Raw genomic sequence first — 27,677 nt, 5'->3', positions numbered from 1 at the left:
AGTCAAGGCATGTAAAGTTTTTAAAACTTTTTTTAATGTTTTTATTTTTTTTTTTTTTAATTCATTTATATTATCTACAAAGTAAAAGTTATTTTAACTTAACAGTTTTATAACGGTCAAGTCTAATGGGGTTTTGCCATCAGATTAAATTAATAAATAATTTATCTGCTTTTTTTTTGCCGAACATCTTCATTAATGGAAGTTTCTTGTGTTTAGTTTGGTTAGAACCATTTTCATTTTGTTGGTGTTGATTTACCCCAAGGTCTTGAGCACAGCTATAGCAGCAGCATTTAACAGTAACGTTAATACTGTCAATATACGGAAGAATTATCTTTAACTTAGAAGGTGCACACAAAATGTTCCAGTTATTTATGCACAGTTTTCTCACTCATCTGGGCTTTTTTTTTTGTTATTGTTAGGACCCACTGCAAGAGTTCTAGTGTCACTGAAACATGTGAAAAATGATTCCTCGTTAAAACTCTTGTTTTCCTTTTTAAAAAAAAAAAAAAAAAAAGCCAGAGTTCGCCACATCTTTGCCTATACGCGTTTCTTAATCACTGGTGGTGGATAGCAGTAGAGCAGCATGATTGAGGTTCTCGTGGCCATTTAGGGGAGTTTAGAGACAGGTAACGTTTGGTTGGCCAGTAAGTGGTGGGTGGGGCCAGATGACTCTGCGAAGATCAGGAGCCACTCAAATTGACTGCTCTTCTCTGATCTTCATCCTCTACAGTTGCTGCTGATGGTGACCTTGCACTGAACAAAAACACAAAGGTTACATTATATAAACTTGGTGGGAAAAAAACATTTCCAAATAACATCACTAGTCAGAGTATGTAACAAACATTACAGGCTAAACAGAACTCGCCAATCACTATATTATCAAAAAAAAAAACTTTAAAACTCTGTGTACACTTGCCTTACAGACATGAAAAATATATAGTGTAAGAAATGTCTACTTTTAAATGAACCAAATCAAACAGAACAAAAATATTGTCAGATTTTGTAATCCGTATGAAACATGCAGGCGCATCCACTCCTGTGGAGATGACAAGTCAGCGCTAATTTATCAATAAATTATTAAAACATTAATGCAGTCTGCTTGCTGTTTTTCCCCGACACATTTGTAATTATTATATCTGCCGGTGTGCTGTGGCAAGCTTTTTTTTTGCATGCGTTTGAGCGCTTATTAGGCTATATAGGCAATTAAAGGCTCATTATTATGATTTATGTGGTTTATTATTAGAAGTGTGACTAATAGTCAACTACGCTTAAAATGAATGACTACTAGTTGACCAGAAAAATCATTAGTCAAGGGCAGCACTAGTTGAAGGCAATCTGGAACTTTAATCGTTGATAATTTCCATATTTTTGCCCAAAAACTAGACCTTAAACGGCCAGAGGTGGTGGCTGAAATAAAACAAAAACAAAAACCAAAAAAAAAAAAAATAAAAACAACAAAGAGGAATTTGACTATTAATTCATTACATCATACATACAGAAAATACCAAAAACTGTTTTAGACCATGGTAAATATTTAAAGGGATAGTTCACATAAAATAAAAAGTCTGTCACTAATTACTCACCCTCAAGTCATTACAAACCCGTAAGACCTTTGTTCATCTTCAGAACACAAATTATGATATTCTTGATGAAATCTGAGTGCTATCTGACTCTGCATATACATTAACACAACTGACACATTCACAGCCCAGAATGGTAGTAAGGACATCATTAAAATAGTCCATGTGACATTAGTGGTGCAACCATAATGTTATGAAGCTACGAGAATACTTACTGTGTGCAAAGAAAACAAAAATAACAAGAATAATAAATAAAACACTCTTCCCAGTCAGCCTCTGCCATGCATTCACAAGATTACAATGATGCACATTCTGACGTATAACGTCCATCTCTCATTGTTCATCGTCTGTATATACTGGTTCAAATACGTAAGACTGGGCAAAAAATTGCAAGTCATCCTTTCTGTCGAAATCTTTACACATGTTTACAAAGACTGTTTCATGTACATCTTCTTCTGCTTGTAAACAAAGCACAGCACATCCAGGCTCTACGTCAGAAAGCCAGCTCCTGCATCAGCAGCACCACATGCATGCGTCATTAGACTCTCATGAATGCGTGTTAAAGACTGACACAGAGCAGAACAAACTGCTGAATAGTCGTTATTTTTGTTTTCTTTGTGCGTAAAAAGTATTTCATTGCTTCATAACATTACAGTTGAACCACCAACGATTTTTAACGATATCCTTACTACCTTTCTGGGCCTTGAACTATCCCTTTAAAGACACTTTTAGCAAGCAGTCGGAAAGCCTTAACTCGTAAACAGATGCAGGCTGACTCTCCAATGTACATACATATATATTTGTCATTTTTTTATTTTATTTTACTATCTGTGTACTGCTGTTGTCACTGTGGAAGCTCTTCTGTCACATTCCTTGTGTGTGTAAACATACTTGGCAATAAATCTTTTTCTGATTTTGATACATGTTGAGTTGAGCTGAGAGTGGCCCTTACCAGGGGTGAGAGTGTAGGAGTAGTGTGTGGCTGAGGACACAGGGATGGGGTTGAGAGTGCCCTGGGGCAGCGCAGGCTGGGGGCCAGCAGGAGCCTGTGTGGCCATCAACATCATAGTGGGGGGGTGGGAAGGAGTGCCATGATGTGGAGGCACCATCCCTGACTGCATGTGGGCCTTTAGAGACAGAGTGAATGAGTTTTTTTTTATTTTTTTTAGCATTTCTATAATCCTGGTGCCCGAATCGTCAACACTAACCTGCTGCACATGAGCCATATGGTTAGGGTTATACCCATGCTGCACCTGCTGGGGGTGGATGTAGACAGCCTGCTGAGCGGAGGGAAAGTTGGCTTGAGGCGACTGAGGGTTGGGGCCTGGGGTCATGGAGGGCGGGGTTGGTGCCAGGGCTGAGTACATCTGCTGCTGTGGTGGGTTGCCCAGATGGATGGCCTGGGCTGCAGCGGCCGCCGCTTGGTGCTGGGGATGCTGAACGGGGCTGGGGGCTGGGTGGCTGCCTCCATGCTGGGTACCCTGCTGCGGCTGTCCTGTTGGGGTGGCAGAGGGCTGAGGGTGCTGTGGATGAGGGTGAAGGGTGGAGCTTGGGTGGGGAAACTGCTGAGGAATGGGGGTAGGTGACACTGAAACACAGAAACCCACAAATGTAAGCTGTTATAATACACGGTTTCACCCCATTTACTCAAAATAAATCCAACGAATATAAATGTTAAAAAGGATAGATCACCCAAACAAGAAAATTCTGTCATTAATTACCCTCATGTTGTTTCAAACCTGCAAGACCTTCCTTCATCTTCAGAACACAAATTAAGATTTTTTTGATGAAATCCGACCTGCATAGACGGCAACACAACTACCATGTTCAAGGCCCAAAAAAATAGTAAGAACATTGTTAAAGTAGTCCATGTGACATCAGTGGTTTAACCTTAATTTATCAAGCCTTTCTGGGCCTTAAATGTGTCAGTTGCGCTGCTGTCTATGCAGGGTCAGAAAGCTCTCTGATTTCATCAAAAATATCTTAATTTGTTTCCGAAGATGAGTAATTAATAACAATTTTCAGTTTGGGGTGAACTAATCCTTTAACAAATAAAAAACAAACAAAAGACATACTCATAAAGGTCTACTTTTTAGAGTGAGTTTTGTATTGACATTTACACTTTTAGATATAGTTATAAAAAATAATTATATATATTATATATATATATATAAAGAAAGAGAGAGAGAGAGAGAGAGAGAGAGAGAGTCTTTAATGTGTGACTCACTACAAAGATCAACATTAATTGATGTAGCATCAAGCTATTCAGAGGCAATAAAAAGTAACTGTACATTTAGCATAGATGCACATTATAATAGTAAAGAGGTTACATGGGCTGGCAAGGCTTAGTCTTTGTGCTGGCGGGAGTTCTTACCATACATAGTATGCGTCTGCTCACCATACTGAGTGGTGGAGGAAGAGACCAGACTGGGCTGAGCGTGGGTAGGAGGGGTGATCATCCTTGCACTCCCCTGAATCACTGGACTGAACACATGCTGGGCCTGAAACACAGGAACCCAAGATTATATTAATGAATTCAACAAGAAAAGTGAAAGACTTAACTTATAAATATTGTCTGTTCAAAAGGTTTTCCTTCAGGACATAGATTTCTAATAGATCTTCTAGAAACAAGCTCTCTTCATTGTTTGTTGATGTTGGTTATCTTTTCTGCATTTCAACACTGCTATACGAAAGGGAAACTAGAACTATAAACTAGACGGTTTGTTTCAGCTGAAGATCGTCAGACACCACAATTGTAAATGCTCAAGTTTACTGTCAAAATTATTTACTGTCGAAGCAGGTACACTATAAACTACAAACTTCATGACTGTTAAAAAAAGTACACTGTATGTAGTATGAATGCATGAAGTATGAATGAAATCCGGGCGTACTATATCAGCTATGTTGGCTTTGTCATGTGATCTATGGCATCAGCTGTGTCGCTTCATTACCATTCACATCTTGGACTCCTGAGTGATAGGACCAAAATCTTACATCACGATATGAGTAACTGTAATTCTCAGCAGCAATATATATCCTAATATAGTTGATTTTGCTTTAAATAAGGTCTTTATGATATAAAAATGTTGATACCATAGATATCACATAATTCACTATTGTCACCAGTGTCAATATCACAAAAAACTAAATTAAAGTAGCCTAAATGAAAATAAAAAAACTACACAGTCAGCAATTAAATAAGAAATTATTTGACAAAAAAAAAACTACAGTAGAACAAATAAATAAGAAATGCTACAATCATGTTTTAAAACACTTTACTGTGTAAATTAAATATATTTTTACTTATTAAAGTTGCAAAAGTGATTTAGTCAAGTGCAGTGAGAGGTTTTCTCTTTTATGTTGTTTGATTAACATGAATGACAGGCAGCAGGAATATTAGACTGCCGTCACTTTTAGAGCTGCACGGATCCAATATAGTATTACACGTTTTCTTTCTCAGCTGTTTGCTTTCACTAAATATCTAAATTACTGTTTACGAGGATACTTGCAAAGACGGACATTTTGACACATACAAGTGTGTATTTAACCGTTCAAGGCCTATAAAGTGGAAAAAATAACTTAAATTGCATTTTCAATGGCTTAAAATCTATTGTTTTTAAAACCGCAAGGCCTAAAAACATGTGCAAACAAATTTTCGTGACTACATAGCACAGCAATGGTCTAAAAATCTCTACCGGCTGACAAATTTCTACCGGTTAATCTTGTCTGCCGGTATATCGCACACCCTTACTCATGGGATAATAAAATGTCCACTTCAGATTCTCAACAGAAGTATTAAATCATTTGGGAACTACTCACCTACTGTTTTATACGAATTTATATAAATTCAGATGTACTAATTTCACACTTTTTTTTTTTTTTTGATTTTTTACATTTTTATCATTTATTCATTGTGGTTGCCCTTTACATCTGTGCTTTAGTATTTCTTTATTAGAAATGAGACCTCTAAAATCACTATACCTGTGACTGGTAGTGGGGCATCTGTTGTACCAGAGGTTGACTAGCAAACTGCTGGGGGCTACAAGTAAAGTACTGGGTGGAGTAGGCTGGGCTCGGTGCCACAATGGGCGGCCCAGCAGCTGTAGCTGGATGCATCATTGTAGACGTGCCAGGTGGGTGATGCTGGTCTGGTCTTTGCTGTGGCATGTTTGGTACTGCAATCAGATACAGCAAAAAAGAGAGAATGAAATGGGCATGAGAGATCCACATGAAAAAACGTTTCATTTTGCACAGATCTTATTTCCTAACTGCACAGCCCTGCAAATATTATACAAAATCAATACACAAAAATACACAGCATAACTCCCGCACACCGAAGAAGCTCATGACTAGAGCAAAGACAAAGTAGCCTTAAGCAGCTCTAAAAAACAAAAAAGCATGCACACTGAGAGGGAAGCATTCTCACCTTTACCTGGTCTGTAGGGCTTGGTCTGGCTCATGGCCATATGAGGAACCTGAACATGGTACATGGCTGGAGGCTAAAGGACGAGGAGCAGAACTTGAGATGCAGAGCTACATCTATGTTCCAAGTATTTCACAGTCTTGAAGAACACTTGAATGCATCTTGAAACTATCATGTATAATATTTTGTTGATTACCACTGTAATTGACGTCTGGCACTTTCCCTTTTAAGCCCACAGTGCTCACATTAAAAAGCTATTTGTAAACTTTTTCAGTGTTGTGTTTCTCAAAGACATGATTTTTAAGATGTGTCAAGAGTGTAACCCAACAAAATTCTGTACTCTACTGCAAGAATACACACATTAATGCTTCTGATTGACATAAAGCCACAGAACTTTCTGGCTTTTTCCTTTTCTGGTCAAGTGTTCATGCAAACAAAGCTTCAATGCTCTTAACAAAACCAAAAAAAAAAAAAAAAGAAAAAAAAAAAATTGATTACTAATTTTAAAGAAAAAAAAATATTTTAATTGATAAGTTAAAGGTATAAAAATGAGCTTATTCACAACAATATGAAAATATAATAATAATAATAATAATAATAATAATAAAACTGATCAGCTGCAGTAAAAAAAATGGACAAACCAACAACTGCTGGTCAGTTATGCAGGCAAAAATCTCATACATGTTTTCAAGTAGAAAAAAAGAAGCTTAGAATTGCACAAACCTTCCAGATAATGCTTTTCTAATGGAGAGAGAGGAAAGAGGGAAAAGAAAAAAAAAAAAGAACGAGTCTTTAGTGTGATTATCATTTGCTTTTTTTTCAGTACAAGATGCATTTTCTAGAAAATGTGCGAGTGATTAAGGATGAAACAAAAGCTTTTTAAATGATGCTATAGAGGAAAATAAAAGACTAATTGTCACTTTTGAGTTTTGCAATTACTGAAATGCATCTTTCCACTCTACACCATATAACAGTAAAGCTTTATATTTTGGTTAACAAAGTAAATTAGCAAATATAATATCAAACATCAGTGAGGTGTAACTTCTAGGGCTGATGACAAACCACAAGCTCCTTTCAAAGTTTGATAGCATGATACCAGTCAAATCATTTTTATATTATCAAGTTCTTGACCTTAAGGTCTGTTCACACCAAGTCCACATTTTTACACAATACTGTAAATGTAACTCAAATTCAAAAACTTTTGTGCCATTTTGTTTAAATTAGACTTAGCCTGAACAGGCCTCTACTGGCCCTTCTCACTGAATTAAAGCAATTACGTACAGGATATACATGCCAGATGAAATGCAGCTGACAAATGAAAATATAGGAGGGATGACTGAAGTACAAATGCAATCAGGACATCAAGGATCTTGGCACATGAATGAAAGTGAAAAACAAATGTTTTGGGATAGATGTGGGCTTCCATGCACAGAATGAATGAGATTACATTAACAGAGAGGTTCATATAATGGAGCTCACCTGAACACCAGGACTGACAGGCGTCAGAGGGTACATCTGGAACATAGTCTGGCCATAAACGGTAGGGGGCTGTTGCACTACTATAGAAGGGCTGGGCTGACCCTGAGGCCGGGTTTGAGTGGGGGTTGTTGCTGGTTTAGGCTGAGGAAAGAGTTAAAATAAAATAAAGAAGAAATATAGAAAACCTAATGGAGTTCATCCAAAAAATGAAAGGAGTCATATGATGCGATTTTATGTTACAACCTGTTCATGCATAAATAAGATCTGTAAAGTTGCAAAGATTAAAGTCTCAAACCCAAAGAAAAGACTTAGCCACGGCTTCCTAAAATGCCTTATTCAAACATGCCCCATCAAATCTACATCACTGTGTGGGAAGATTTGCATATCAAATATGCCCAAATATTTTTTGCACTACGTATACATTTGGGCAGTGCAAATTATTTAAAGATACAAGGCGTCACAGCCTGTAAGTATGTTTTCATATTTAAAGAATTTTCTACTTTCTACTATTCAAATGTGAGTTTTGAGCAGTGTAGAGTAGTGCTCGTTGTTTGTTGTTTCTATGGTCATTAAAGAAGAAATCCACTTCCAGAACAAAAATTTACAGATAATTTACTCACCCCCTTGTCATCCAAGATGTCAGTGTCCTGTCATGTCAACGTGTCATGTCTTTCTTTCTTCAGTCATGAAGAAATTATGTTTTTTGAGGAAAACATTTCAGTATTTTTCTCCTTATAGTGGACTTCTATGGTGCCCCGAGTTTGAGCTTGCAAATTGTAGTTTAAATGTGGCTTCAAACGATCCCAAATGCAGTTGTAAACGATCCCAGCCAAGAAAGAAGAGTCTTATCTAGCAAAACAATTGGTTAAATTTAATAAAAATAATGCAATTTATATACTTTTTAATGTCAAATGCTCATCTTGTCTTGCTCTGCCTGTTTTTTCTGGTTCATGACAGTTAGGGTATGTCGAAAAACTTCCATCTCATGCTCCCCCTCAACTCGCCGTTTTACTTTTTTTGTAAAGGGTGTTTGATCTTCTTTGCATGTTCACTTTGCAAAGACTGGGTCGGTACTTCTGCAGCGATGTAGGATGATTTTGAAATGATTTTTGATGTTGAGGGAGAAAATACGATTTTTTGACATACCCTAACTGTCTTGAGCCAGAATACACAGAGTTCAGGGAGAGACAGACAAGATGAGCGTTTGAGATTAAAAAGTATTTAAATTGTATTTTGTTAATGAAAATAACCAATAGTTTCGCTAGATAACACCTTTCTTCCTTGGCTGGGATCATTTACAACTGCATTTTGGATCGTTTGAAGCCGCATTTCAACTGCCTTTTGAAATTTCAAACTCGTGGCACCATAGCAGTCCATTATATGGAGAAAAATCCTGACATGTTTTCCTCAAAAACACTATTTCTTTACGACTGAAGAAAGAAAGACATGAACATCTTGGATGACAAGGGAGTGAGTACATTATCTGTAAATTTTTGTTCTGGAAGTGGACTTCTCCTTTAATGCAGACATGGTTTTATGTTTACATAGTATCATCCTCATGTCACGGCGCAACGCGTAAAAAGACAGTATAATTCAATATAATCAGTAATTACGTCCTCATTGGATGCAACAAATGCCTTGTTTATTATAGGTTTTACTGTCTTTTCCTCGTTGCGCCGGGACACTGCATTAAAATATGGTAAGGGGCATAACATTTACATCACATGCTTGAAGTATTCAGCCAATCACACAACAATAATGTACAGTATGTGGAAAATAATGTGTTTTTTGAACCTTAAACCATGCAAACACATTGCATTACACCAAATACACAAAAATAATGTTCTTTTTAGCAACATCATATGACCCCTTTAAAATTCTGCCATAATTCCCTTACTCTCAAGTTGTTCTAAACCTGTAAGAGGTTCTTTCTTCTGTTGAACATAAAAGACATTCTGAAGAATGTGGGTGACCAAATAGTTGCTAGCCCTTATTGACTTCTGTAGTATGGAAATAAAATTACTATGGGAGCCAATGGGAACCAGCAACTGTTTTGTTTTCCACATTATTCAATATATCTTCTACGTTCAACGTAAGAAATTAATTGATACTGGTTTGAACAGGTGTGGAAACGACAATTTTCACTTTCGTACAACACATATGAAAAATTTAGATTTCAGTTCAATAATTGTCACAAAATGAACCACCGATTTACTTACAGGAGAGCAAAAAACCCTTGGGTTGAACTCCTTGGCATTGGGATTGAGAGTAGATTTTCTAACACTCCTAAAAACAAAAAAGTGCATAAACAATAAGTCAGTGATGTTGTTTTTTTCACCATCATGCGACAAGAACATTCCTAACAATACAATCTATTATAACTGGTTTTGAACCACAAAACCTGTGGTTCAAATGACTCAATTTGTCCTTTTAAGAAAATTAATTTATAATTTTGACAACAAATACTGTCACTGATTTAAACTGATAATGCTAGAGGGTTTTTTTCTTCCACTGACTCACTCTGCTACAGGGTCATTCTTCTCCTCCTTCTCATCCTTGTCTTTTGCAGAAGCATTGGCCAGAGGCGAGGTGGTTTGAACGCCCTGAGACGTCATATCAGGCCCTCGTTTCTGCTCTGGTACAGCAGAGGAAGGAGAGAGCGAAGGGGTTCCAGATTTACTTCCTGTTGAGGCGACGCTCACAGCAGTGGAGTTTTCTTCACTAATAGCGGAGTCAGTGGGGACTTTGGGTCCTGTTGAATCTACTGTGCTCTTCTCAGCTGCTTGATCCTTTGGCTTTTCTACGAGGTCCCGTGGAGGCTTGGTCACCATGGACTCAAAAACTGGATCTGGATTTGAGCTAGACTGCAACTACAAATGACGCAGGGCTTCAATAAAAGTAAACACAGTTGCTTATGAAATACACATAATGGGAGAGAAATAAAACTTACCCTAAAATCTACACTGAATTTCTTTAAATTATCTATTTGTTTCCTCTGGTCTGGAGCCATGCTGGGAGGTCCTACGAAGATCAAAATGTGAAAATATAAAGCATTTCTTAAAAACAAATTACATAATTTCAATAGATTTTTCAATTTCGATGCAGAGGTGTTGATTAACGTGGTATTTAAAAAAAAAATACTGATATCATGTTAATACTAATCAAGCATACATCAGTTACAGTGCTACTGTCACACAAAATAAGGTCAGAGAAATGACAGGCGAAAGCAAGACACTCCAGTGTTAGACACTGCAGTTTGCAGCAAGTTACATTTAACAGCATGATCGTTTTGTATGCTTTTGTACAGTTAAGGTTACAAACTCACTCTTCACCTCCCTCAAGTTGTATTTTGAGAAGACACCCGTTTATTTTAAACTTCTACATAGGAAAAAAATACCATAATCGGGAATTCAGAGAATGAAAATCAGATATTGTGTCAGCACTACTTTGATGCATGTGCTGCACCTACTCTTGTCTTGCAGTTTGTGTATGATTTATAAGATGAACTGAAAGTCATTTCCCGCTCTATCTGTTTACAGTGTCAGCAATTTTGCAGAAGAAAATGAATTCTTAGAAGCCAAATCCTTAATTCATACTGACAACTGGCAATTTCTGCTTTCTTCCTTTTTGTCAACACAGCAAAATCACATGCTGCAAAAAAACAGCTTTAGCAAAAGCTCCAAAATTCAGATTAAAAATAGCTGGTTATACACGATAAATAACATGACATCTCCACAAGCACACACCCTTTCCGATGGATCGAGCGATGGTTGCAGAAGCTTCAATAGGTTTCACGTTCTCCTTGTTGGCATTGGGAGAATTTTGTCTTGTCTCTAGTACTCTTGATTCTTTGGCTATTAAAAAAAGAAAAACGAAAAACAGGGTTGTTGTGAGATCTGGTAGAGAGGAAATTAATAACACCAATTATTAAACAGGCACATATTGGGTAAGGGACATCCTAACCCTCTTCTATTGGAGATGCCTCGAGGTTGGTGGCCGGATTGGCTGCTGTGGGTGACGTCGCTGTTGTGGAAGCTGTCGCAGAGTCTACTGGCACTATACCAGCCTGAGGGGAAGACAAGCAGGAGGGGCTCGGAGCACCTCCGCCAATGCTATTCTGTCGAGGTGATCGAGGTCTGTGTGCTGAAGAGGAAGTGGAAAAAATTAGTCAGCGAGTCTTTCCGAATGAAACTGAAATCTACAGATTTATAACCTAGACTTACCACCGCTGACAACAGATGACCAGGTTCCCCCAGACGGGCTGTTGCGAGTAGGAGGGGGAGCGGAAACATCCACCGATGCACCTTGGGACATATAATCAGGTGGAGGAGGCCCACCGCCCCGACAAGAGGCCACTCTATGAGGTCTAGGAGTACGCTGTGACTTGGGAGACATTCTTGGAGGACCTGGATTCACAAACAGAGGGATTAGTGAGTTTTGAAAGATAAAAAAACACACACCCTTTAGGGCATCTCTCACCAAAGTGTAGTGTGTAGCTCTCTCCAAAGCAGTTGCTGTGTATGTGACATTCAAAATATCAAATATGAAGCAAAAACACCACACTCATAACTATGTCTAACAGCAGTTTGTGGTTTAAATATGTATTGGACACACTATAGCACTTATCAGAAAATTTAGCTTTTACCAAATATGTCATGTAACTGTCATGTACGGAGTACCAAACATCACATGCAGAAGAAAAAGAATATAAGAAAAAGATACTGTGACCATAAAATAAGAATTTGTTTTTTCATTTTCTAAACTTGTAGCCTTTCTACTAATTCATTCCTTTGTTTAATGTGGATTTAAAGGGATAATTCACCCAAAAATTTTCAATAATTACATAGCCAGCAATGCAACTGACACGTTCAAAGCCCAGAAAGGTAGTAAGGACATCGTTAAGATCACCACTGAAAAATTTTCAACCACTGAAAATTTCGCCAGAGAGGATAACCAGCCTTACTTATTTGAATCAGAATATTGAAGATGAACAAGAGAGACGTACGTTCTACCTCAGAACGCCGGCTTCTGCTTCAGCAGCACCGCACACATACATTGTGGTACTCTTGTGAATGCGCGGCGGAGACTGACATGGAAGAGAAGAAACTGTCGTTTTCTTTGTGCACAAAAAGTATTCTCGTAGCTTCATAATATTAAGGTTGAACAACTAATGTCACATGGACTATTTTAATGATGTCCTTACTACCTTTCTGGGCCTATGCAGGGTCAGAAAGCTCTCAGATTTCATCAAAAATATCTTAATTTGTGTTCTCCGAAGACAACAGACTGGGTCATCGGACCAGTTACCGGAGATTAGTGTCACGCAAAGGAGTGGTTTGGACAAATGATTTCTTGAGCAAATCTTTTGGAAGTGTTAAGCAAAAAAGGTAAAAATTAATGCATATTATAGGACAACGAAAGTGTTTTTTTGGCCTTGCATGCATGACTCCCACAACCAAAATATGAACCTTTCATAATCCATAATAGGGGCACTTTAAACTAAAGCAGGGGGAAAATTAGCAAATGACTGAACTAAAACAAGGGAACAAATTAGTACAATTTGACCACGATTGAACTAAAACAAAGAAACCAGTTAATACAAAGTGGGCATGATGTAACCAAATTAAACTGAGGAAACTAATCAGCAAAATGCGGCCATGCTTAACTTAACACGAAAGAACAAATTAGTACAATGTGGCCACATGTTAACTAAAACGAAGGAACAAATTAGTACATTGTAGTCACAAATCAACGGGTTGTGGGAACAAATTCTTAATTTGTTGCCAAACTTTTTCCCTCCGCATGTCATGTCTTTTTCCATATTCATGAAATGTTAATGGATAAGAATGTTAATTCTAATCAATCTACCTGAAATACATTTGAACCTAAGAGGCTGTGACAGTTTCTCATTTGATGTATGAGAACACAATATCAAGCCAATATCAGACATGGAAAGAAACACTTGGCCATTGCCAGTGGTGTCCGCATGGCCAAAACACAATGGCAACACTTAAACACACCGCAGAAAATGAGTGAGTGAAACGTGCCCCAAATTCACTTCAGTCATGCACAGAAACAGGGATAGCAATAGAAAAAGGAACAAGAAGAGGAGTAAGTCGTTTTATTAAACACCAGAAAAGTCCCACAGCTGTTAGTGGCAGCCTTAATTCAGGTATTTGGATTGCAAAACGTGAACCTGAGCAGTGGTGCCACAACAAAAAGGCTGCTCGGTCCGGAATTTCTGGTACCTTCTGAGGACAGGCGTTTGGGCATGGTGGACAGGGGCCCTGTAGAGCCATGAGCAGAGGGGTGAGACAGGGGCCGAGAGGGCCTGGATGGGGGTCTGGAAGGAGGCCGGGTGGGCGTGGCCGCCCGGGGCGGGAGAGAGTTGGTGGGGCCTGACTGGTAACGGGATGGAGGGCGAGAGGAGGGAGATGGGCAGCGCGAGGGCCAAGGGTGTGCACCTGATAGAGATGAAATGAGTCGAAATGAGAGGGGGAAAAAAAAAAACTACATTTGAGTGAGAAAGAGAGAGGGAAAGGAAACAAATGAGCATGTAAATCGGAGAACAGAAAAGTTTTAAGGCCTTATAGAATGAGCAGCTAGGATATAAACTCTGACACTAGCCAGGAGAAAAGGTCCAGATAATAGGAGGAGTAGAGTTGAGAAGGATCGAGAAGACACCTAAGTACAAGGACGAAATGCAACAAATCACATGTTGAGATTTCTTTGGTTAATTCTAAGGCAGTGAAACATAAAACAACGGGAAACAGGACTTCAAAGAAAGAACATTTAGAAAGATCAATCAGATTCTCTTGGAGCAGCAGCAGTCTTGGCCTGCAGTTCTCCCTTGCCCAAATCCTTTTATCATGAAAGGACTGAAAGCCAGAGAGATGATTTGGTAGATCGATTGTTAGTGAAGGAGAGAACAATGGATTAACAGATACCATAAAAAGCCAAGGGAGTAGATTTTTTTTGCTTGTTCTAATTTCTAGTATTTAAAGTGTAAATTTTGAGTTCTGTTTGATGGACTGACAAGGAATGATCCTGTGACACCCTAAGAAACTTTGAGACATTTATCAAAGAATATCAGCACATTGCTTGTCTACCTGTGCTGGTAACCATTGGTCAAGGCTTCTAAACTGCATAACCAAACATGCAGTTTGTTTGCATACATTACTTAAAGTGTTAGTTCACCCAAAAATGAAATATAGCCCATTATTTACTCATCCTAGGTGCATATTCCTTCTTTCTTTTAGACGAATGCAATCGGAATGCAAACTTCCGAGCTTTAGAACAGCGTAGGTGGGTGTTTCTCTTCATCAGTCCAAAACAAGTCCAATAAAGTGCATCCATCCATTATAAAAAGTGCCTCACACGGTGCCGGGGGGTATTGCAGAAGACGGGTTTTCCATTGCTAAAGTAAGGAAACATTGCTTCCTTTGCTCCTGTAAACAAACGTTGGTTTTCAAGAGACTCATCAGCGCATGCGCAATGCAACCAGAGCTGCTTTCATGTACGACCAGTCGCCGCAAGCTAGATTAAATGGATTATTATGTTTTAGATATCCATATTTTTCTTACAAAAACGCTTTGATTTGCTGCAAGAGGCCTTTATTTACCCTCCGGAGCCGTTTGAGGCGCATTTTATTATTATGGATGGATGCACTTTATTGGACTTGTTTTGGACTGATAAAGAGAAACACCCACCCATGCCATTCTAAAACGTGGAAATGCCATCTCAGATGGCATCTGCCTGAAAAGAGGAGGTCATATTCACCTAGGATGCCTGGAGGTTAAGTAAATAATGGGCTAATTTTCATTTTTGGGTGAACTATCCCTTTAACATTGAAGATACCATAACTAGTCACTAATCGTTCTATAGGGCTAAGCAAAAAATCAGGTGCAATTATCATGCACATCTTGTCAGTAATGCCTATTCTGTGATTAGTCTTAAATCTCCATCATGTGCTGTCAGATAGAGCGGCATTTACTACACGGAGCCGTAGTTCACTGACAAGCTACGCAATATAGAGTTCATTATCGGAGGCAATACATATCCGATGATTAATGCAATATAGCTTAGCTTGTCAGTGAACTACGCCTCTGTGTAGTAAATGCCACTCCATCTCACAGCACGTGATGGAGATTTACGACTAATCACAGAACCGGCATTTCTGATGAGATGCTCATGATAATAGCATCCGATTTTTTGCAAAGCCCTATTATTCTGGATACCCAACATAACCCAAAGTCAGTCAAGGTACAAACAAAGAGTTGAAAAATCATCTTGTACCTCCATTGACCACACGCTGATCCATTGTGTTGTAGTCATGAGGTCCGGATCTGGGTGCGGGTGGCCCAGGGCTGCACTGCACCAGTCTAGGTGAGTTTTGACGACCAGCTCCCCATGACATCCCTGGTTCTCTGTTCCTCTGACTAGGGGGAATGTATTTGTTCTCCCTGTTAAAGTAAACAGAAATAGGAGGAAAACTCTCAGTTGAAATTAAACTAAATTAAATGAAAATAAACAAGACAAAAAAAAACAAAAAAAAAAAACATTCTAGCACCAACTTGTAAAAGTGCGGCCACATTAGCAAAAGGTTAATTTACAATAGAGTGTTCTCACGACGCGTCATCAATCGGCCATATTGGTGGCATTGAACGTAAACAATGTCACTGAACCGAACGAAACTCACATATTTCGCTGATTACTGCTGCTGAAAATGGGCAATTGTTGTCATGTTTTGGGCTATACTAATCGTTCAGACCGGGAAAAACATTTGGAGTACTACAGACTGCCAAAAGTTAGAAAAAAAAAAAAAAAAAAAAAAAAACAAGAAGACTGCAAAAAAAACTATCTGAGGAACAAAAGGTGCTTGTGGTTGGCCAAACTGAACCAGGATTTCCAGGGAAAGAATTACATTCGTGTTTGTTATTATTTCCGGTCAGGTAGGTGAAATTAATTACTATTGCTCATATGTATCTTTACCACCTCTTAACTTAATTTTGTCGAAATATTGCACCCTTTCCTGCTTACTTCTCTACATGATTTAGCAACTTCCACACATTTTTTTTTTCTGTGGTTTAGACAGCATAAATTAGCAGAACAACATATTCAGTAGTACATTAATGCAATCCATGATGTTGTTTACATCTGAGTATCTCCAGTACGACCGCGCATCCGGGTACCTGACAAAATTGTGACGTAAGAGCAAACCCTCTATTGTCAATAGTGTAGATGTATGAAGTACAGCTCACACAGAAGTCACTTATAGATTAAGCAGCCCAATGTGAAATCTGGGTGAATGGGATATCTTTTTCCCATTTGTTTGGTTTCCTATTAATGGCTCAATTTTGTCTGCAAAATTTGCAGAACAACAATAAATGTGACCGCACGTTAAGCCATTTGTTGCTATTGCCTGCACTGATCCAGACCAAAGAAGGAAATAAAACAGTTGCGCAAAGGTTTATTTGAGCAAATGATTTACCAGGCAACAAGCTGTAATCTTAAACCAGCAATAGTTTTTGTATTCTTCAGGGACATTTAAATATTTCAATCTGAGCATAGCCTTTGAAGTTAATCAATGTGAGTGTACTTGGCAGCCACATCTGCAATGCTTCCAGATATAAGCAGATATTGACTAAAACCTATCTACTAATAGTGAAATACAGAAATCTCAAAAACTGCAAATCAAACTCACATTTAAATAACATTTTAAATCAGCAACAAGATTGCCTTTACCTGTTGAGGCTGTGAAGCTCCCTCTCTCCACGAACCACAGCAGTGTATTTCTCTTCCTCCGAGCGGTCGTCATTTTCCAGGGCCACACGGGCCTTGTAGGTGGCACTGGCTTCGATTTCCTCCGCCAGCTGTGAAGCACGAGCTTCTCGCTTGAGGAACTCCTCAGAGTTGTCTCGCTCCAAAGGAACCCTGGAAAAAAAAGACAAAGAGACAACACTTACCTAGTATTTAAACAAACTGAGATACTATCAAAGGTGATTCATAACGCAGATAAGAGGACTTACGTGTACGAGGACAAGCTGCTGTCATAGGTGGACTTCACACCGTATGTCTCCTCATTGTACTTAAACATCTCATCAGGATCCCAACCATTTGACTGAGGGAGAGACAGTTTCAAAAATGTGATTAGTGTTTCGCCTCATACCTACTGTAACAGCTTTAAATATCTAAACATCGTTACTGCTTATGATACCTCTACATTATGTCAAGCCTGATTTGTTGACTGTTTTCTCACCAGATCGGTATCAAGAGATTCCATGCTGCCTGAGATGTGCTGCTCTCCTCCATCCCAGGGTTCCAGATCCTTCTCTTTGTGCTCTCCATTCAGACGGGCACTTACCGCACTGTCTGTGAAGTTATCTTCACCACACACCAACACACAAGACAAACAACAGGATTCATTTCACTTGTATCATGGTGATGCAAAAGCACACAAATGTTATTGGAAACAACATAAAAAAAAAAATGAAAACAAATTTATGATATGGGGGACATAATGAAGTGGAAAACAGGTGATGATTTCTGAATAGACACAAATGGTGGCGCAGGGCCGAGGACCTCACATTTAGTAATACAATAACAATCTTGTATCTGAGCTCACAGCATTACAAACATATTTCAAAGGCCATGTTCTCAGAAAAAAGGTGGAGCTGTATTTTTTCCTGACATCCTGTTCTGTTGAAGAATTAAGCTCTTGTACAATAACCAGAAATCTAATGAGGGATTCCTCTCTCAAAGCAGACAGGAAACATTGTTCCCTTTGGTAAAATCATTGCTAATAGTTAATTAAATCCTGATGCTTAAACTAAAGATGCGGCAAAACCCACTTGTTTCAATAGGAATTCACATAATTCAGAATTTTGCATGAGGGCGCAAGGGTTTCCTGTGGGTTCCCTGTGGGTTCGCCATACTGACCAACAGAAAGCTGCTTAATTTGACAGTAACCTCTGTGTTCGGTGTGCTACATATGTCGCTACATTACTGACAGTAGACCTGAAATGTTACTACACCTTAACACTACAAAATAAACCTGGCCTATCCACCTTTTTCTGAACGCGTAAGTGTCGCCCGATTGGACAGGTGCTTTACATTTCCAGTCTCTGGTGTTTCTTCAATTCAGTCAATATTTTTTACCCCGTTTTAACCCCGGATTTCTATGGAGACCACAACACGAAAGCACACAAACGGAAGTTAGAATCCTTCATGACGCCGCTCATTGGTTACTTAGGAAAAAGGTGGATAACGCTAATTAGAAAGTGAGATTTCTGAGAACATGACCTTCACCAGAATAAGTCAGAGGTTAAGGGTCACAAAGAACTCAAGAGGAAACATAGTAATACAAAAGAATTAAGAAAGAATCAATACATGTGGGTTTGTTAAACTGGCATGACGCCATGCATTTCAATCGGAAGTTTGGATAAACTGATAAAAGAAAAGAACTCATTTCATTTCACTGATTTCAAATGCTGTTGTATGAAAAACAATGCCAAGCAAAGTTTTCATGGCAGCATGATTTGCATTACTGCTGTTCTTTCACTGAATTTAATGGTTCATCTTGTTTTCAGTAAATTATATTTTAGAAAAGAAAAGAAAAAAACATGCAAACAGATCAAAATGAAAATCTCCCATCAAGATTTATTTAGATTAAGCAATATTGCAATGCTCATGAAATGAAACGGGCCTCTAATGTAACACCGTCAGGTTAATTATGTAATGACAATCAAAATAATACAGTAGCTACTTGCAGCCAGCTTTGAGTGGGTTCGGCACTTGTGTGTTGCTTGTTTGCCTTTTGGTATGATGGTGGCAAATGCCATTTTATCTTCACATGAACTAGCTGATCATTTTTGTATCTGTGCCAGTTCTGTAGACACCCTGTATTCTCTAGTGCACATAATTGAAATCAAGTAGCTAAAGTCTTGAAGTGAAGTACTGTAGAGCACAACCCTTCTCTAAAAGCCACCTCTAATTGAACACTAAAATGTGTCTTTTAGTGGGTACTTAAAAAGAGGCGATTGAGAGACTGAGAAATGTTTAATCCAACTTTGAAAAGAGCTTTCTTAAAGAAATAGCATTAATGCACTCATATCAAACATTCATATAGCTGGCTAATCTACGCAAGACACAAAAAGCTCATAAGAAGCTAGTCCTGTGTGCTTTTTTGTGAGAATAATGCAAATACAATGTCCTCTGACTTAACGGTTGCATCCGTGTTATTAATTAAATTCTAGATTGACCCAGCATGATCCCCTGATCAAGCAAGATTGCAATAACAAATAACAAAAGCATCTCTGTGTCAAAATGCCTGCAAGTCATGCACTATTCACCTACTCAAAGAATGCCGCAAGCAACTGAAAGATTTTGCATAAAAAATACACTGGTAAAAGAAAAGGATGAGTTTCATTACCTGCATCTGATGAGACTACACCCATTTAAGAGGAAAAAGACAGAATAAAAAGGGGTCAGTCATTGAGAAAGTCATTGACCAGATTCAACTAATGACTAATGTATTTTTACATCTACAGTGGTAGAGACAGACTGACAGGGTTCGACTGTATGAAAGGAACAGTGCAGATAATACTGTATATACATACTTCAAATTTAATTCAAGTAGCAAATGCTGTTTTCAACAAAAGGATAAAAAGCTACGACACAGGAGTATGTCTGGAATGATCATTTCATAAGTGTTTTGCATTGCTGATGTATGTAGCAGCATTATAAATATTTTATAACGAGTGATTTGCAATGTCTTTGAGCCATCAAAATGTCATCCTTTTCCCTAAAAACACTTTGAACTCTTATCAAATAAATTTGATCTTATTTAGCAGTACTGAAAACACAATTGAAGAACTACAGCAGGCACTGTCCGTAATGAGGTTTTCAAACAGAGATCTGATTGCGTAACACTGACCACATTTACATGCACATCACAAAGATTATGGCTTTGGTTAGGCTTTTATTTCATGTATCGCAAAATTTATAAAGGGTTCCTAAACATGTAAGACTTTTAAAGAAATTTGTAAGACCTGAATAAATAAAAAGGAAAACTGTATGCTAGGGGTGTGTGCATTATCGAAAAAGTTTCAATTTTAAGGCATTTTGTTTTTGAAAGCATTTGCACTGCATTTTTATTTTTATTTTTTTACTATAAATGTAATTTAAAGGGGTCATGAACTGAGATACCATTGATGTTTTGACATAAGAGATCATTGTACTACAAAAACATCCTGTAAGTTTCAGAGTTTGTTAGTCTAAAGATGGCTTACACTGTGCATGTGCCACATTATGACATAATAGTGTGGCTAAACACCGCCTCCGCAGACGATCATCAACGCCTGCTTCTACATCACTGCCTGTTTAGCTCCGCCCACCGAATCACACATGTAGTGTTTATGAGAGAGGTGAACACGCAGGACTAAGCAGAATCCAAAAAAATAAAGATAGCTCTGAAGACAACAAGACGCTGTGCAGTGCCAAGTTGTGGAAAAACAGTCTTTGCATTGCCTTCCTTCTGATCTCAATGTTAGGAAAGAGTGGATGAACTTTATTTTTAATGAAGTTCCAGACTGCATCAGTAAGAACTCCTTTGTTCAGTTTATTTTACCGCGGATTCGTTTACAAACGAGGCACAGTTCGATGCGGGATTTTTTAGAAAGAGGCGATGCGGTGACTATATTTGACCCGACAGTAATGTCGCAACACACAAGTGTATCACAATCACAGCAATGGGTGTTTACTTCCGAGTCTACAATCTGCAACACCCATTCAAACAGAGCGTACTGATGAGGGGGCTCAAAAACAGAAAAATAGCCTATTACTTCTAAATTATGATGTTTTTGATGTAAAAATCTTGATAACATTATAAGCGGACCTCAGAAAACAGTACAAAATAAAAAACAGAGGCAGTTCATGACCCCTTTCAACATGAAATTGAAACCGCCAGTAGGTGACGGCAAAGTCACTGTCTTAATGAATGAGTTGAGTCATTCACTCAAATTATTAGTTCAAACTGCTGATTCAATTAAAACAAGCACATGGCTGTTTGTATGAATAAAAGGAGAAGTCCACTTCCAGAACAACAATTCACAAATAATTTACTCACTCCCTTTTCATCCAAGATGTTCATGTCTTTCTGTCTTCAGTCGTAAAGAAATTATGGTTTTTGAGGAAAGCGTTTCAGGATTTTTCTTCATATAATGGACTTCAATTGTGCCCCCCGAATTTGAACTTTGAAAAAGTAGTTTAAATGCAGCTTTAAAGGGCTCTAAACAATCCCAGCCGAGGAAGAAGGGTCTTATCTAGCAAAACGATCTGTCATTTTTTTCAAAAAATAAACATTTGTATACTTTTTAGCACACAAGCTCGCATAGCAAAGGCTCTCGGATGCGCGTCCACGGGTCGTTCTTGAACGATTTGCTCATTTTGAACGAATCTTTAATGTGACTCGCGAAGAACGAGTCGTCTCGGGGAGTGCTTCGTTCAGTCACGCATGCGCAACATCCTATTAGGTTCTGTACTGAAATTAGTTCACCTATTTCGAGTCTTCAGGTTTTTCGAGTCGTTCGTTCATCTTATGGGCTGTCACAAGATGCTGATTTTGCTAAACTTAACAAAATGACCCAAAAAGAAGATTAGTTCGTTTTGCTGAACGAGACTCAAAGGTCTGAGTCGGTAAAATGATCCGAACTCCCCATCACTACTACGAATCACGTCTAAGTTCATCGCCTGTGTACTCCGACTAAAAAAGGTAGAGTATGGCGAAAAACTCCATCTTATTTTCTCCTACAACTTTAGAATCATCCGACACGTTGTACCTTTTTGTTTGTAAACAGCGTTTGACTTACTTGCACTTTCTTAGTCGTTTTGTAAACACTGGGTCTGTAGTTCCACCTACATTCGGCACGACCTTTCTACATGATTCAATAGTACGTGAACGCGCATTCCAGAGCCTGTGCTACACCAGCTTTTGTGCTTAAAAAGTATACACATTTTTATTTTCCAAAAAAAATGACTGATCGTTTTGCTAGATAAGACCCTTCTTCCTCGGCTGGGATCGTTTAGAGCCCTTTGTATCTGCATTTAAACTACTTTTTTGGAGTTCAAATTCGGGGCACAATTGAAGTCCATTATATGAAGAAAAATCCTAAAATGCTTTCCTCAAAAACCATAATTTATTTACGACTGAAGACAGAAAGACATGAACATCTTGGATGACAAGGGAGTGAGTAAATTATTTGTGAATTGTTGTTCTGGAAGTGGACTTCTCCTTTAAAGTAAATCGTTCAAAAAGCAGATTAATTATTGTTTACTGAGCTGTTGTATAAAATCAATATTACATTTGCAATCCTGCTGATATTTGGGAAAAGCACTCTTGCTCATGTTATATTACACTACATCACCACATCATACGATATTAACATAAGACAAAAACTCATGGGGGTGCATACATCACACCAAAAAAAAATAAAAAGTTAAATTTTGTTGATGATTTTAAATCAAACAAACCCTACTCCGCTCACTCATTACTTAAAGCGTCTAAAATGTCATATATGTAAACAAGACATAAACTTAAGTTGCACGAAATTTGTATATTTCGATAAATTTAAGACCTCAATTAAAAATGTAATGCCTAGCAGAAAAAACACATTAAGACATTTTATTTGTCCTAAAATCAGAAGTTTTACATTGCAGACTTTTAAAACTTTTTATGACCTGTGGAAACCCTGTATGATGCAGAAACAACAACTACATTACATTGTAATCTACATTACATTGATTTACATTCATATAAAGGTTTAAATTTAAAAAGAGAGAGAGAAAACATCTCCTTGGTATAATAATGTGTTTGGCAGATAGAAATGTAAAAATATAACTGAATATTCCCTTACAGTAAACATTAATTAAATGAAATTGGAAGAACTGGATACAATGACCAGATATTGAATATGTATCAGATTATAAACCAAAAACGACCCAAATCGTTAGGAAATATCTGATTCAATATGTTTGTTTTCACATGTGTAACAAAATCTGATCTGCAGCTGGTACTACAAAAAAAAAAAAAAGAGTCTGAATTGGTTGACAGTGTAAATACAGATATGGTTGCTTTGTATTTAGTGTAAATGGTTTCACTGGATATTATACCCATTTGGCTCATGCTTACAAACAAACAGCAAAACACCACACCCTCTTATTAGTGACAGTCTGTAACACGACTAACTTAACCTGAAGTGTGTGTGTTAAAAAAACGTATCCAATAATAAAACAATGTGTCTGAATAATTATAAAGCCCATCACAGATTATAAAATCAATAGGTGTTAAACTAAAATATGTAGAACTGAACAATGTCACTGAACTGGTATTTAACTGTTATCAACCATGAGAAAATGCCTTGGAAAAACTTTAGCAATCATGGGATATAACTAGTGGGTTGTAATAGTCAGGAGCTCATAGAGAAAGAACTGCACAAGCACATTTGTTCTGTTCTCTGTACTTATCCACTGGCTAATAAAATACACAGAACAAGGTTTGCTTTTTAATTTTTGACCACAGTCTAATCTATAGTCTTCTATAAAATGCATATCATGCAGTGCTCTAAATACACATTACTCCATGTGCAGTAAAATACAACAGATGGCTCTAGTTTTATCAGCAATAAAAAAACGTCTTTACAACTTTTAAAAAACTGTTCTGATGGTTGATGCCAACTCAAACCATCATTTTCAGTCACTTTGCAATGTGTAGAATTACACAAGACTTCAAAGAAATTAAGATATTTGTTGTGATGTCAGTAAATGGATCAGTTTTTTTGTGTTCTGCTATTTGTGTTCATAGATGAATTGTTTTGGCAGTTTATACCTACGCAGCATCTATACTACATCTTTTCAGAGTTTAAACCTGCAAAGGAACCACTTAAGAAACAAGGACAAACATTTCAAATGTCTCACCTTTCTTGGCATAATTGAGGTCCACATCTTTAAAATGAACTACCACTACATCTGAGGACTTGAAGATGATGCTCTCCACAATGTCCTCACGGCGAGGGCCCACATTGGGTTCAACACTCTTCCTGTGTGCAGCATCCAGGACAATGTCACACTGCAGACGCACAGAACATAACCGCGTAAAAAGAGGGGAAAAATGTCATTTGTGCATAGAAATAGAACAAAAGTGAATATTTCTTTTGCTGCTAAGTGATTTAAATTAAACTTTTCTTCTCACCTCTGGGCCATAGGTCTTAAAAACTCCTTCATAGATCAGCCCATTTTTAACCTTAAGTTCACATTTGGTTCCCTGTTGAAGTGCAAAACCAAATGTCAGTAAAATGGCATTTGTTTTATTTTGAAAAAGGGAATGATAAAATAGAAACATGAAAAAAAATATATAACAGCTGCAATATGAACAAACAGGCATCCATTCTTGGGCATCTGGACTCACCACAACAGAGGTCAAAACATGAACCATCCTCATGTTTGCATAAACTCCACTGAAAGTCACCTTAAAGATAATAAAAAACACATTATTTTTGGGCTACAGTAAGGTATCATATAAAATATTTACATTTAAATTGCACAACAGTTACTTTCTGTCCTCTGATTTAATTGGTTGAGCAGCGTTCAATGTGCTGGTACACAATTTTTTAATTTGGCTTATTTGAAATGGAGAGCCAAATTTTACATGGCAGTCAATTTAGAAAATCAATGCTATGAATAAATATAAGAAAATAAAAAAAAAAAAAAAAAAAAAAAAAAAAGTTACAACTCACTGCAGCGGAGGGTCCTTTGGCATTGTTGCGTCCTCTGGGAAGAGAGGGAATAGCACAATTGATAAACTTGATAATAGATCATTTATAACACATGGAAATGCCTGACATGCTGTATACAAAGTTTCAGAGCCAAGACACAGTTTTTGCCAGAAACAAGAATTCCTGTGATACCGGTGGAACTATCGATTGCACATGCACTGGCATACACCCAGAACTGCAATGACAAGGGAGTGACAGATAATCATATGCTTCATGCATTTTACTGTGCAAAGAGGCGCTTGTGAAGCTCCCAAACAACAGGCTTAGGAAAATTCAGCATTTCACTGAAAGGACGTGAATCATAGTCACTGACAACATTATATCTCAAACATGCAAGAACGAAAGCTCCGAAATTATAAAGTGTTCATCTACACATGTAGGATGAAATAGCAATGAGGTTTCTAATGTGCACCAAGAATGAGTTCAGCACACATGATCAGGGTACAAACTATCAAGTGCTTCCAGTCCTTTAAATAAATTACAGAATAAAAACTGTGAATGACAGTCCTTTTTCAGCAGCCAAAGTACAAATCAAATGCTGCATTACAGGCGGTGTAAGGCTTCACTGCACCACTCACCATTCCCACAGTTTCTACAAGTCATAATACTCTTGTTGTTCCATGTAAACAAGAATGACATTTTTTCACCATGCAGTGTGACTATGTGACGCCAATAAAGGCCTCTCTGCTTCTCAGGCTGAAGGAATAAACATGTCCACGTATATTCATTATACAATATTACTCGTGTATCACAACATGCTTAAAAAACGCACTTATACAAGTGTCATCTAGCAAGGGCGGACCTGATACATGCAACCTCTTGGAAACGTCAAGGTTGATACAGTGGTCTGACTTTCCCATGTGAGCGCGCACCGCCTCTCATCGGAAATGCACGCGACTGACAAATAGCTCCAACCGTGAAAGGTTCGTTTGCCAAACGGTCAGTGTCGGGAAAAACGCATTTATGACCCGGTGTCCTCGAGTTATCCAAATGCAGGAAAACCAAAACGGAAGCTGGGTTAATACCATTTTCAATAGACACCGAGAACTAACATGTGACTTCTCATATGGGATGATGAATTCCCATAATGCCGATTCACAGGCCCCTCAGAACGGTTTAAAAATCAGTTGACAGTCCTTAAATGTTAGACAGATAAGAAAGGTAAAGTAAAAGCATGACGTATCTGTAGCAACCTTTGCATTTTGTTGAGACTGACACAAGTCAAGGCAAACGATGAAACGATGTAGAAATAATGTGATCATCTTCTAAGCAGCTCCTGATTGTATTGTGAGCTATTCCTAAATTGCATTTATCAACACACTAGACTGTCATGCGGATAGTAAATAAATGCTGGCTAGCTAGCTAGCTAACAACACTACGATGAAATGTATCGCTGCTGACAGTTTCATTTTATAACTAGCAAATCGTTTTTTAAAAAGTTATTTGTATGTGAAACCCGTTCAGTCATATGATACAGTCGGAAACGATAAAAAAAAAAATGCATCTGTCTTGTGGGGCAAAGCTGCCACAGTCGTATTTCACCGGCAAAAAGACACAATTCATCCTGAGCGTGTTCGCCACCACAGACAACCCGCCCCTCTCAAATATTCACGAACAAATAGTCCGCTATCATCTGCTGTTTTATAACCGCAGTGGGTTTGTGCCTATTAACGTGTGAATCTCTGTCCTGTGAACTTGGCCTATATCGGCCTACTTGCGCTCAATCCCGACCACTGCAACTTCACAACCTGCGTTTTTAAACTACGACACAAGTGCAGGCATGCCGCATCCCTCTGAAGCTTCACGCTCATCTGTCCTCCAAATTAAAAAGCCGTTATGTTGCAGATTCGGCACTCACCTTCCTATGTTCTGGCGTCCGACGCCTCCTCCTGCTCCCCCGGTACCGGAGGCCGCAGCGGCTCCGCTGTTGCTTCCGCCGGGTTTGCGATTACCACCGGCCTGCGGCTTCATGGACATGGTGATCCCATAAACGACAGCTTGAGCAGAGTTTTCTGACTGTTTGAAAAAAACGTTTACACCGCGGACGACTGCGGAATATGCTATTTGACGTGTTAGCTGACAGTTGATCTAGTGACAGCCAACGTGTAAAGCTACTCCTCCAGTTAGTCAAGTCTCCACTAACGCTGCCTGCTACTTTAGCTAGCTCTGCTGATTTAATTCCTCCTAAACAGAGACAATTTAGCCCGTTTTAAAACCAAAGTGCGGACGATCCATATGTTTTAGATGTCAACAAAAATACCAACCCGGTAATTTCGCTTTTTTGTTATTTTAATTGCGATATTTTTAGTGATATACACAGTTCACGCGGGGCTTCAGCACTGACCGATAGACCTAAACAGTCTGAAA

The 27,677-nt window shown here is 38.2% G+C and overlaps 1 protein-coding gene across 9 annotated transcripts; it reads right to left on the bottom strand.

Annotated features, from left to right (window-relative positions):
- Positions 1–202: 202 nt before the first annotated feature.
- Positions 203–27,677, bottom strand: atxn2 (ataxin 2). Of its 9 annotated transcripts, none has more exons than XM_051109773.1 (25): positions 27,169–27,677; positions 25,272–25,305; positions 24,944–25,003; positions 24,728–24,799; positions 24,454–24,604; positions 19,913–19,927; positions 17,741–17,865; positions 17,511–17,602; positions 17,227–17,415; positions 15,778–15,944; positions 13,731–13,946; positions 11,706–11,888; positions 11,446–11,625; positions 11,229–11,336; positions 10,433–10,503; positions 10,003–10,352; positions 9,702–9,768; positions 7,483–7,623; positions 6,727–6,744; positions 6,007–6,079; positions 5,562–5,755; positions 3,955–4,081; positions 2,789–3,168; positions 2,533–2,707; positions 203–753 (listed from the first exon to the last, which is right to left on the bottom strand). In XM_051109773.1, exons 1-25 carry the CDS (start codon positions 27,285–27,287, stop codon positions 725–727), a joined length of 3,336 nt encoding a protein of 1,111 aa, XP_050965730.1. In that variant the 5' UTR covers positions 27,288–27,677; the 3' UTR covers positions 203–724. The 9 variants fall into 9 exon arrangements, with proteins under 9 accessions (XP_050965730.1, XP_050965735.1, XP_050965731.1 ...); XM_051109778.1 differs by having other exon boundaries at positions 3,979–4,081; XM_051109774.1 differs by having other exon boundaries at positions 6,013–6,079.

The sequence above is a fragment of the Labeo rohita genome, chromosome 5, assembly GCF_022985175.1.
Source record: "Labeo rohita strain BAU-BD-2019 chromosome 5, IGBB_LRoh.1.0, whole genome shotgun sequence".
NCBI lineage: Eukaryota > Metazoa > Chordata > Actinopteri > Cypriniformes > Cyprinidae > Labeo > Labeo rohita.
Note: the sequence above shows the minus strand (reverse complement) of the source record. Positions and strands in the feature narration are given on the sequence as shown.